The sequence below is a fragment of the Pomacea canaliculata genome, linkage group LG8, assembly GCF_003073045.1.
Source record: "Pomacea canaliculata isolate SZHN2017 linkage group LG8, ASM307304v1, whole genome shotgun sequence".
Taxonomy (NCBI): Eukaryota; Metazoa; Mollusca; class Gastropoda; order Architaenioglossa; family Ampullariidae; genus Pomacea; species Pomacea canaliculata.
Window position 1 is genome coordinate 17,943,777 of NC_037597.1, and position 11,413 is coordinate 17,955,189.

At 41.4% G+C, this 11,413-nt stretch overlaps 2 protein-coding genes across 2 annotated transcripts; both read right to left on the minus strand.

Moving 5' to 3' along the window:
- Window positions 1-623: 623 nt before the first annotated feature.
- Window positions 624-4,023, minus strand: LOC112570155. The gene is made up of 5 exons (XM_025248441.1): window positions 3,745-4,023; window positions 2,869-2,922; window positions 1,675-1,941; window positions 1,327-1,450; window positions 624-1,053 (listed from the first exon to the last, which is right to left on the minus strand). Exons 1-4 carry the CDS (start codon window positions 3,943-3,945, stop codon window positions 1,334-1,336), a joined length of 639 nt encoding a protein of 212 aa, XP_025104226.1. The 5' UTR covers window positions 3,946-4,023; the 3' UTR covers window positions 624-1,053; window positions 1,327-1,333.
- Window positions 4,024-6,396: 2,373 nt separating this feature from the next.
- On the minus strand, window positions 6,397-10,127 carry LOC112570150. Its single transcript, XM_025248437.1, has 5 exons — window positions 9,826-10,127; window positions 9,409-9,462; window positions 7,892-8,158; window positions 7,008-7,130; window positions 6,397-6,734 (listed from the first exon to the last, which is right to left on the minus strand). The coding sequence occupies exons 1-5, from the start codon at window positions 10,024-10,026 to the stop codon at window positions 6,627-6,629; spliced, it is 753 nt and encodes a 250-aa protein (XP_025104222.1). The 5' UTR covers window positions 10,027-10,127; the 3' UTR covers window positions 6,397-6,626.
- Window positions 10,128-11,413: the final 1,286 nt, after the last annotated feature.

The window sequence follows — 11,413 nt, forward strand, 5'->3', positions numbered from 1 at the left end:
CCTTACGTCAGAGCCAGACAACTCCGCTGCTCGTCTGATGATCGTCTCCTTACTCTTCCTGTCACCAAAACAACAACATATGGACACCGGATGCTCAGTTTTTCTGCAGAGAGACTAAGGAACTCTTTCCCTTTCCATATCCGCCACCTACCCACTATTGAATCCTTTAAACGAGCACTGAAAACTCATCTCTTCCGTAAACAGTACTCACAACCTTTCCCATAATGCTAGTGCTTTTTCACACACTTCCTTTTGCAATATCATGTTACTCTCAGTTCTTGTTCTTGTTATGTGGTGCCTCTTCGTCTATTTGATTTTTATCTTCATTAGTACTGTTGTTTATTCTTTTGTAGGTCAGGTATTATTTGTTTGTTTTCCTGTTCCTTGGTGGTGTCCATGTTTCGTCCTTGTTCTTAAGCATACTCCTTAGGAGTGTGAGCATGAGCTTTACAAATTTTGCATTATTATTATTACTACTACCACTACCAACACCAACGCCATTATTCAGATCATTAAGAGTATTCATTCATTTATCTCGCAACGGTCTACAGAATTCTATTTTTCTAGTTTCTCTCTCTCTCATTCCCCCACAGACAGACAAAAGGACGAGCAGAAACACATATGCTTATAAAGTATTTTTTCTTATGTTTCTTTATTCATAATGTAATAACATGACCGAGAGGATTGAGGTTCAAAATGGCCTCACAATACAAAGCTGAAGACGTACTGTAGTACCGTTGATGACGTCACTTACAGGGACACCAACAGATCAGGTTTTTGAGGCTTTATCCTCGACCACAACTGTTATCTAGATAATTGTGACCTAAAAAAAAAAAAAAGGAAAGCAGAGCAGTGCCCTTAGAAAGTTGCGGACTGTTTTTTGTTGACCTCCGTGTGACCACCTTCCCTTAACTACAGTCCCGGCAGGTGACCGGGGCTAGTGGACCCCTGGTCTCCGAGTTGCGAGCGCATCTAGTGGCAGCTCATAGTCAGTAAGGTGTAAGCAGGAGTCAGCCATGGCTGAGACTGGACAGTCAAATCACAAGTTGTGGTCTGAAACAAAATAAAGTTAGAAAAATGACTTGTTAGGATATCACTTTTATAAGCCGAGAAACAATTTTGTTATTCATAGACATTGTACAAAGACATGAAATTTATCAGAGAGCAATGTATACATCCGCTAACAGCTGAACGTGTGAATAAATTAAATGGTTCTCAGAATATCTTTATACATCCCGACACTTCTAGCGTGAATGTTAAAGACATTGTATAGTTGTTGCAGTCTATTGTCAGAAGAAAGCAGAAGTTGGAGCTGAGGTCACTGACCCTGGCGTTAGCAGCAAACCGCACAGGTCGAGAGGTCGGTCTGCTGGCAACTGTTGACTTGCTTCCTGCATGATGACGTCTGAAGGGGCACCTTGTGAAAGCGGTAGGTCATGCCGGCAGTCACCTGTTACCAACAGTTTCATTAAAATATATTTCATTTTGGCCTCGTATGTTATCTACAACATCTTTCATCGTCCAGTGGACTTTACAGTTGTGTAATAATAATAATAGTTACTTCTTGGGTATGTAGGTAAGTGGGGATGTCTAAAGTTACCTGTTGTGTGTACGTCACACTAGACGACACCAGTTACGTGCTGTCTGCAAGTCTTGTCTGACTGACGTAGTTACCTGCTGTGTGTACGTCACACTAGACGTGTCGCCTAGGACTGAGAAGAACATGTCGTTGCTGGCGTCGTTGACTGCGCAGACGGCGAAGCTGAGGGCATCGGCCACCTCCTTAGCGGGATTTGTCCCAAGAGCTATGGGGTCGCTGATGCCACCGGCCATCTGTCGTCTGCTGAGAGACTTGGCGCACGTGGGGCCGTTGGTGATGATGAGGCGGTCGGCATCATGCAGCCAGGCGCGGAACCACACGTCAACCTTACAGTAGTCGTCCTGAAAGATAGCATTATATATATATTGTGTGTGCTGGCAGTGTGTGTGTGTGTGTTGCATTTGAACACGCAAGTATATAGATGACTATATAGATATACTTTGACTTATTTTGCAATATGGTGTGCACAGTTTAGACAAATATTCTTTTCGTTAAAAATCTGTATTGCTGTCAAGCCACATTGCAGGACGTAGATACTGTCACATTAGGATTCAGACACCTTTCTGTACGCAGTATGTTTGAATCAATTAAATTATTACTTGTCTCTATAGATTATAAATAACAAATACATATGAAAGCGAAGTGGTAATAGAATCAAGATAAAAAAGACAAGAAAATGCAAGCTACAGGTGTTGGGGGACACAAGTAGCCCTTCCATTTCTCTCGGACGACACCGGCTACTTTTGAATCGCCCTCACTGTAATTAAGTCGAGGACAAACGGATTGTATTCTTTCTAATAGCCTATACCTTGACAATGTCGTCAAACAGTTCGTTTTTGCAGAATTCACCAAAAGTGTTTCAAGCATATTTTCTTTTTATCAGCTAACGGTCTTCCTGTCCCCTCAGTTTTATTCTCTTTTCGTGTTCCCTTTCTCTTTACTGTAACCGAGATGTTTCACCGTCTTTTCGTTGACTGACTGATTATTCTGTACATTACACAGATGAGCAGTCATCAGGCTCCTGGCCTGGCGGCTATTTTTAGGTTTCGCTAGGGTATCGGTCCTTGATTACGATTGCGAGATTAGGCCTAATCTATTTACTTATATTCACGTAACGAAGTTAGAAATGTTTATAATGTGGACAATATTAGAGTTATTAAATAAACACTCAGACTCTAGAAAGAGTTCGGATCATGAATTCCTGGAACATAATCTAAGAAAGTAAGTTGTTATTGGAGATTGTCATAAATAAAAAGTAAATAACATACCGATTGGGCTCCTGTGAGACGAAGGTTGAGATAGAGCAACTGTCCGGCCACAACCTGGAACAGACAATATTTTTCTGTTAGAGGAAATCTGAAGTCGGAATTGTAACATCCGCAGCTTGATGTTAGCAGACCACGACGGGAGGCTGTTGATGACAGAACACGAGATTTGCGTCCTGTTCTCTTTCAGTTCTTTAGAGTTTGTTGTGAATTTACTATTTCAAAGTTAGCAATGTAGGTTCGATGTTTTTCATGGCATTTGAATGTTATTCCACGTGTACCAAACGAAGGTGAATTAGAACAAGAGTAACATGTAGTATGTGTGACATTTACTAGCAACATGCCTCTTGCTACTATGCGACTAGCGAGATGACATTACGAGAAATAAGATTTGTAGAATTATCGGGTATCATACTTCAACAAAATACACATGAATGCTTCCTTATAACTAGAGTCTATGAAACTTAGAAATGTAAGTTTTTAAAAAATAGCTAATCAATGTTACAAAAGATTATATGATGCTAAACTGCTTCTTATATAATTACTTTTTTCATTCCATTTACTTTACATTTATTTGTAAAACTGTTCGTTGATTTCACATCAATGGTCCTTGTCGCTGAGGAAGAGGAAATAGTTATTTATAGTTTTAACCAGATGTTCTCAACTGCCATAGGTAACCATATGGGACAAAGTTTTTATTCACATTATTTAGGATTGCTAGCCACAGCTGTTAAATTAGTGAAATGAATATTTTTAAATGAGTTTTAGAGTGCGTTCAGTCCTCAATATGTGTCACTCGCCAACAGTCGCGATCATTGAAAGGAAGGAGAAACTACAGGATACAGGTGCCCCATATCAGGGCCCCGAGGTGGACTGTACCTGTGACTGGGCGCTGATTATCTCCGCTAGCTCGCGTGGAGTTGCGTCCCCGTTGGTTTTGAACTGGTTGTTTATCGCCTGCACAGCAAAGACAACAGGTTCGGCGGTAGGTTCCACTGTGACGGTCACTTTTCCTCCGGGTAACCCCAGCTGAGCACTTGCCAGGGCTGCGAGAATACTCAACAACAACAGCGTTGTCATTTCTTGTTGTGTGGGTGATGTACTTGTCAGCTGCTAGATGATGACGTTTGTCTTGGGTTTACTGTCCCTTCACCACTAGGACCCTGTATTTATAGCCACACGCCACTTATCGCCGACTTACAGATAGCGACTGGACATGTTGCCACAGGCATGAAGTGATTGTATGTTGCAAACTTTCTTTGGCCAGACTGTGGTTCAGGTCGTGGCTTCCAAATAGATTTTTTTTCTTACTTGCTTTTTGTTGTAGTCTGGCTTCCTCCTTTGTCTTTCTGGTCAGTGAGATGTTGATTTTACAGAAAGACTTGAAACCTTCATTGTTGCTCTTTTTACGACCTGCTGTGTACATGACATGATATCCGCATCACAAAACAGGCCATAAGTGATAACTTTCTGCACTTAAATTAAGAACAAAACTCTTTCTTTTTGTGTGAACGGGTTCTAAAGCGACATTTTGTAGTTTTCAAGTAAATAAGGTAATAATTAGAAACCCCAATAATTATTTTTCATAAAATGTCACTATAATGTGTAAAATATGACATTATTTATAACCACTGACCTTTAACATTAAAATGGGTTCTAAATAAAATCGTAAATTTTAACGACTTCGAAAATAAGACTTAATTTTTATCAACCTACATCAAACATAGATTTTAAAACTTTTATCTTTTAACACATTGTTTTCATCTGTGCCCTGTACCCTAGATATGAAGAGTACAGAAAGGGAGAAATGGGGGGAGGGAATGAATGTTACCAATGACACTAAGAGTTAGGATATACTATCTTCGGCAACTTGTCCTCGCCACCACAACCTTGCCATGAGCACCTACACAAACATAAAGATAAGGACTGCACCTGACCCATCACATCTCCGTCCCATCCTACTGGCAGTACTAGGTACACAATGGCCAATGGTCGTAGGCGGTCGCTACGTCAACATGTGTGGGTTTACCTGCGATTAGTACCAACCCTGTCGTAGACGTGTCTTGTGACAGGAGCAGGTGTCAAAATATAAAGCAAAACTCAATTTTATTGTGCAAGACCAGGGACCTTATTTATTACACAAAGGTAAGGCGTTGCCTGGGGGCAACATGGGAAACCCAAATACCAAGCGTTTGGTTTCTAGACCCCAAGATGATGTTTTAACCCAGGACAGTATTTTAAAAACGGCGGCAAAGGTCCTCTAGTATAAAGAAGCATGAAATAATGTCTACGGGACCTGAACATCGCTTTATGACTTCTGAAACAAGACGCTTTTCCTTGAAATCTATGTTTTGCCCTGGGGAAAAGACTTCATAACTACGACCACTCGTTTTACTTGCTGGAACACCTTCTGGCGTGAAGAAAACAGCAGATGAAGAGTTTGCAGAAATCGGACCCGGGATCAGTTGTGATGTATTCAGATCACTGAGGTCGAACGTCACATTGAACATTCATGGCACTGACCCTGCTTTACGGATGTGAAACCCGGACTCTGCTCGCGGATACAGAGAGACAATGGACACAGAGATACAGCAGATGGCTGAGGACGCTACTTCCGATCTCGCACGGAGCACGGAAGACCAGTGACTTTGTATCAAACATGGACGCCACGATTTGACGTCACCAGGATCCCCACCGGCAACAAGCATGCGGCGTGATCGAACGAGACAATAATGTCATTATGTTTAACTTCAAAATTACCTCACAATATTGTTTAATTTTTAAGTTTTGGGTGCCGTCACATTATATTATTGTAATATAATGAAAGTACACTTACCTTGCATACGCATGACGTATTACACACACACACATTCACTAACACACACAGACATTCACTAACACACACACACCGAGCCCCCGCAGATGACGATGAGGATGAAGAGATTTGTAGGTGAATCGAAGAGACACAAGTTCAGAGAATGTCACTGAGAGAGTCATAAAGATGGCGGACCAAGACCATTGTTTTCCCGCTCACTTCGTCATTTTTAGAGCAACTCCATTTTTCATAAATGACGTCTTTTTGTGCCTCAAGTGACGTGAAACAAATGACGTACACAAGACGTCAGACACAAGACACCATTCGTACACACAACAACACGAGAGCTACACAACATTACAAGTATATCTACGACCACTGCACATCATGTAGCGGGTTGTCATGTCTTGAGGCTGGAGCCAGAACAGTTGCGATGAATGTTGCTGGCAGCATCAGGACGAGAGTCGAGCTGTGACATTGTGCCATTGTGCCAGTATATACAGTCTATCGTGGGAGTCAAACGTTGTGTGATGTGTGTAAAACTGTTTCGCCAGACGCGACACTTTAGCAAAGAATATTAAATTTGTATAATTTATTTTGCATAGCTTTTTGCATTGTTTTATATCCTATTGTTGTACTGTTTGTACCCCTGGAAATGGACCGAAGGCCTCTTCAAATTCTCTATCACTCACACACACAAACACGTTTACAAAATACCATTTTTTCTTCTTTTCTTTATTCCTAAGATCACCTCGTGACAAGACAGTACCGACATGCGTCAACATGGCCTCGCAAAATAAAGCTGAAGACATACTTAAATCAACAATATCATCATTATCAAAAGACCAGCCATTTATGTCTTCTTCTTACAACTGTGGTGAAGAAAAAAATAGAGCAAAAGTGAATGCTGATCTTGTTGACTTCATTGGTGTCCACCACTCTCTGACTACATTCCCTTGTTTGGGAATCGCATTTTCTTGCAATTATTTTCCGATAAGGTGTAAGCAGGAGTCAGCCATGGCTGAGACTGGACAGTCAACGTGCAGACTGTGGTCTGAAAAGATACAAATACTCAGAAAATAAAATGTTTCGCAAATTTCTTAAACGAAACATCACTATCCTTATTCATAAATGCTAGACATAGATACGAAATTTTGTCAGAAGGTATCATCCACATCCGTTAACATAAAGTCAATTATCTAAATAAACAAAATGGTCCTCATCGTATATTAATACATCCCGGCACTTCTAGTGTGAATGTCAAAGACATTGTGTAGGTGTTGCTGTCTATTGTCAGAATAAAACATCAGGAGCTGACGTCACTAACCCTGGCGTTATCAGAAACCTCACAGGTCGAGAGGTCGGTCTCTTGGCAACTGTTGGCTTGCTTCCTGCATGATGACGTCAGAAGGGGCACCTTGTAAAAGCGGTAGGTCATCCCTGAAGTCACCTGTAGCCAACAGAGTTGTATTCATCATTTTTTCATTTTGCTCTCATATGTTATTGACTACATAACTGTTGGACGTTTATAAGTAGTTACACAGGTATGGGCAGATAATCATACCTGAACCCCCGCAGTTTGACTGCGTTATCTCTCCTGCATGACGTGTATGGACATTACATTAAGCATTCACATTTTCAGTGTCAATCATTCCATCTTATTCGATCGAGACCTGGTAAAAATTTAATCAAAACAAGTTTGATGGTTGATGTAGCAAAATGTCGCCCCAATATCAAGTTCTTTTCCCTCAGTTGCAGTCAATGAACTAGTGTGATGCTCGTTTTTTTAATGATTATGTAAAGTTTGGTGCAAGATACTTTTTCCCCATAAAAGGATGAATACCTTCCTTTCGTTTTTGAGAGAAAGGCCTACAAACATCACCATACACAGACTAGGTCAGAAACTAAGACATGAAGGCCTCAGCCAATAAGAAGCTGCGACTTATTAAAAAGACGAATCCGAGTACACGTGTCACGTGACCATTGTGACAGTCTTCTGTGGTTGGTGTTGTTTGTAGAAGTTTATCTCCAGAAAGTATGTATTCACCCAGATTTAAGGAGAGAGTATGCTGCAATGAGTTTCACCTAATTATTAAAAAATAATTTTTCACCCTGGTAGTGTTTTAAAGACAACATCGCCGCATACATCACACACACTAGACGACAACAGTTAGCCGCTGTCTGTACGTCACACAGGGCGACATCCGTTACCTGTTGTGTGTACGTCACACCGGACGTGTCTCCAAGTTTTGAGAAGAACAGGTCGTTGCTGGCGTCGTTAATGGCGCAGACAGCGAAGTTGAGGGCATCGAACACCTCCTTGTCGAGACTGTTCTTCAGATAATTAGGGTTGCTGATGCCGCCGAGTAATTCTCGTCTGCTTCGAGTCTTGGAGCACGTGGGGCCGCTGGTGATGATGAGGCGGTCGGTGTTGTTCAGCCACGCGCGGAACCACACGTCAACCTTACAGTAGTCGTCCTACAATAATGTGTCATTATTGTGTAATGCTGGTAAGTCACACCACACGACCTACATGATACTCACACATTGCTGTAGCCAATGTATTTGAAGTAATAACAGTGACATGCAGTTCTTTAGATTACGAATATAATTAGATTACTGAATAATAGATGTTATAAACATTATTGTGAACTACTAGTCTGCGAGAGTTTACAGTATCCAGTGGTGGCAGCCTCAAATGTACAAATAAACATCAACAAAATACAATGTAGTTGTGACTGTAGTGTTCAGTTCAGCAGCACGCGCTTTGTTTACAGCCGGAAGTAGAACGGTTTTTCCCCGAAATCATAGAAAGTGGTCCTAGCTTTTTATTATCAGCCAGCCAGCTTCCTGTCACCTTTTTTTAGCTCTTCATTTTATCTTTACTGCCACTACGACATCTTGCTATCTTTTCGTTCAGTGTCTGACTTCTTCCCTGTTCTAGACAGACTGACACTCAGTCCGAAACTTCCAGTTGGTGACGTCACGCTTGTATTCGCAGTTTCGTCGTCGGAGGTCAGAGGCATGAGAAAAGTCTCATTTGTGATGAATAATGATATGCATATTATGACGCCTGGTGACAGCAAAAGGTCTTTTGTAGTCCTCGACCTGGTGTTGGATATTAATCTCGAGAGTTTGGGTTTAATGAGAAATAAAGAAATGAGAAAAAGGGATTTTTTATAGGTTGATTAAGTATGTGACAAAGCTTTGTGTTTTTTCTGGTTGACTATTTGTATATTTTGATGTATACATATCGTATTATATTATATTCATCAATTTGGTGCATGTATGAGGAACCAAGTAACACGGACAGAGTACAGTATCATGATCTTGCAAAAGGAAGAGTAGGACAGTAGCAATAAGCGGAAATGAGGGGAAGGGTGTGAAGAAAAAATTAGCATTGTGTGGACTGTTGGATAGAAGTAATTTTAAGGAAGATATTTGTTTTCAATGCACATTTAAAGTTGCCTGGTTGAACGGCTACTTTTAGGTTTCCCTAGGGTGTGGAACAGTGGAGCACTACCGAGGCGATCGCCATTACCATTACAAAGTCTGGCCACAACTCTCTATTGATGATATTCCCCACAAAATATTAGTTATGTTACCAAGATCAGACTTCACTAAATTCTCAGACACAAGACAAAGAAACTGATCGACAATGCACCCTATTAGTAGATACATCTTACGGGAGAGTACTGGAGAGTGTAATAAATAAACAAACCACATACCAGTTCAGCTCCTGTGAGACGCAAGGTAAGATACAGCTTCTGTCCAGCAACAACCTGCAGCAAACAATATTTTTCTGCTAACAAGAATAGAAATCATGTCACAGTGTCCTGACAACATTAAGTTCAGATTTAAAAACTAAGAAAACAAACACCCAGCTTTCGAAAGTCGAGATGTTAAGACTTTTGGTGCCATACCCTAAGGTTCAAATGGGAGAGGTAACGATAGAGGACAAAATGTTGATTTGTGGATTATCTAGGATCACAGGAAGGAGAATGTAGATGAAACCACATCGAAGTAAAGGAGGCAGTCAGTCCTCACTGTGCCCCCCCCACCCCACACACACACATTAACGGTCAACGTCGGGAAAGGGAGGAGACTACACGGCAGCCATATTTGTTCCCTGGGTGGTACTGTACCTGTGACTGGGCACTGACGATCTCTGCCAGCTGGCGGGGGGCTGTGTCTCCATCACGAAGGAACTTGTCGTTGATAGCCTGCACAGCAAAGGCCACCGGTGCGTAGTCGAAGTCCGGGGTGACGTCCACTCTACCACCCGCTACCCCAAACCGCGCACTTGCCAAGGCTGGCAACAAACTCAGCAACAACAGTCCTGTCATTTTTCTCTGTGTTCTGTGTTGTACTGATGTCAGCTGGTAAATGATGGTGTTTGTCTTCAGCTCACTGCCCGTGTACAACGAGGACGCTTTATTTATAGGCGCACGTCACTAACGTCTGACAACAATGGCGTCAAGTTCCGGCAGGCATGAAGTGGTTGTAGGGCAGCCCCTAGTTATTTCCTTGTAAGGATTGTTTTTCCTGATATGGTTAATGTCATTGTTTATTTCTGTTTCCCAGTATTTTTACCTGATCACGAAGCATTTTTCTTCCCGGTTAACAAAGTTATCTGAGGAGTACAACGTATTCATTTTTTTATCTTCTTGTGATCCCCCTTTCCTTCTTCGAAGACTAACCTTTCACTCAACCTTTTGCACTTCCCTCCACAAGACAGTTTGCGTCTTCTGCACTTTAGTTTTGGGTTTGACAATCTCAAATGATGCACATGTGGAAGAGATATTTTATGAAAAAAAATAATATCATAAAACTTTTGTGACCGTTGCAGGGAGAGGACAGACAGTTTCGGTTTTGAGTCTCCGGAAATGACTAAACAAGTGAGGAAACAATTTAGGATTGAGTTTTCTTGATTAATCAAACAGGAAAAGAAAAGAAATAATAAATAGGGGAAATTATCAAGTTTCCATATTGGCAAAGACTACTTTTGTCACAACAATATATTCAAAATAATAATGGCTGAATTACTTACCGGGATTACTAATGTATGGTAATGATTGATGGATGATGGTGATGATGATGATGCAGATGATGATGATGACGACGACGATGACAGAATTTGCAGAGCGTGTTTCCCCTTGTAGATGCGAGCCTTCATGCATGAAGATTAACATCTCAGGAGTGTGAGAAATAGTCTGCTTGATTGTGAAGATATTTCTTAAAGAAGTGGATTTTGAGGTCGGACTTTGAAGCTTTCATCTTAACTCTTGTGTAAACACTGCGACCTGTCCTAACCGCCACGACCACGTGGTGAGCACCGTCCACAAAAACGCACGGAGTAAAGGCTGCACCTGACCCTCCCCAATCCTCCGCCCATCCTGTCGGCAACCCGCGAGTTGACCACCTGCTGACGACAGCCTGTCATTAACACAGGTGGATACCTGAGTTTACCTTGGTTAGCAGCCACGTGTGTTGGACGACTTTAGTGACCGTGAGTGGCAGGTGTCAGCATAGAAACAACTTTGCTAGTTGTCTCTTGTTTGTTCTTTCTCTCTGTCTCTTTCTTTATCTCTCTGTGCCATAAAAGCTACTATAGGGTGTTGATGTCAACAAAATGATACTGCATTGTTGTCGTGATTGTGTATCAGAGATTTTGTTAAGCCAATTGTTAAATTGTTTATGTTTATGTTTATGTTATGCTGTCGGCTATAAAAT

Coding starts and splice junctions, on each gene's coding strand:
- LOC112570155 (XM_025248441.1), bottom strand. CDS start 3,945: ATGACAACGCTGTTGTTGTTGAGTATTCTCGCAGCCCTGGCAAGTGCT. Junction 1,942..2,868: donor GTCTCACAGGAGCCCAATCG/GTATGTTATTTA, acceptor GCTATCTTTCAG/GACGACTACTGTAAGGTTGA. Junction 1,451..1,674: donor GTGTGACGTACACACAGCAG/GTAACTACGTCA, acceptor TGTTGGTAACAG/GTGACTGCCGGCATGACCTA.
- LOC112570150 (XM_025248437.1), bottom strand. CDS start 10,026: ATGACAGGACTGTTGTTGCTGAGTTTGTTGCCAGCCTTGGCAAGTGCG. Junction 9,463..9,825: donor TCGTCAGTGCCCAGTCACAG/GTACAGTACCAC, acceptor TGTTTGCTGCAG/GTTGTTGCTGGACAGAAGCT. Junction 7,131..7,891: donor GTGTGACGTACACACAACAG/GTAACGGATGTC, acceptor TGTTGGCTACAG/GTGACTTCAGGGATGACCTA.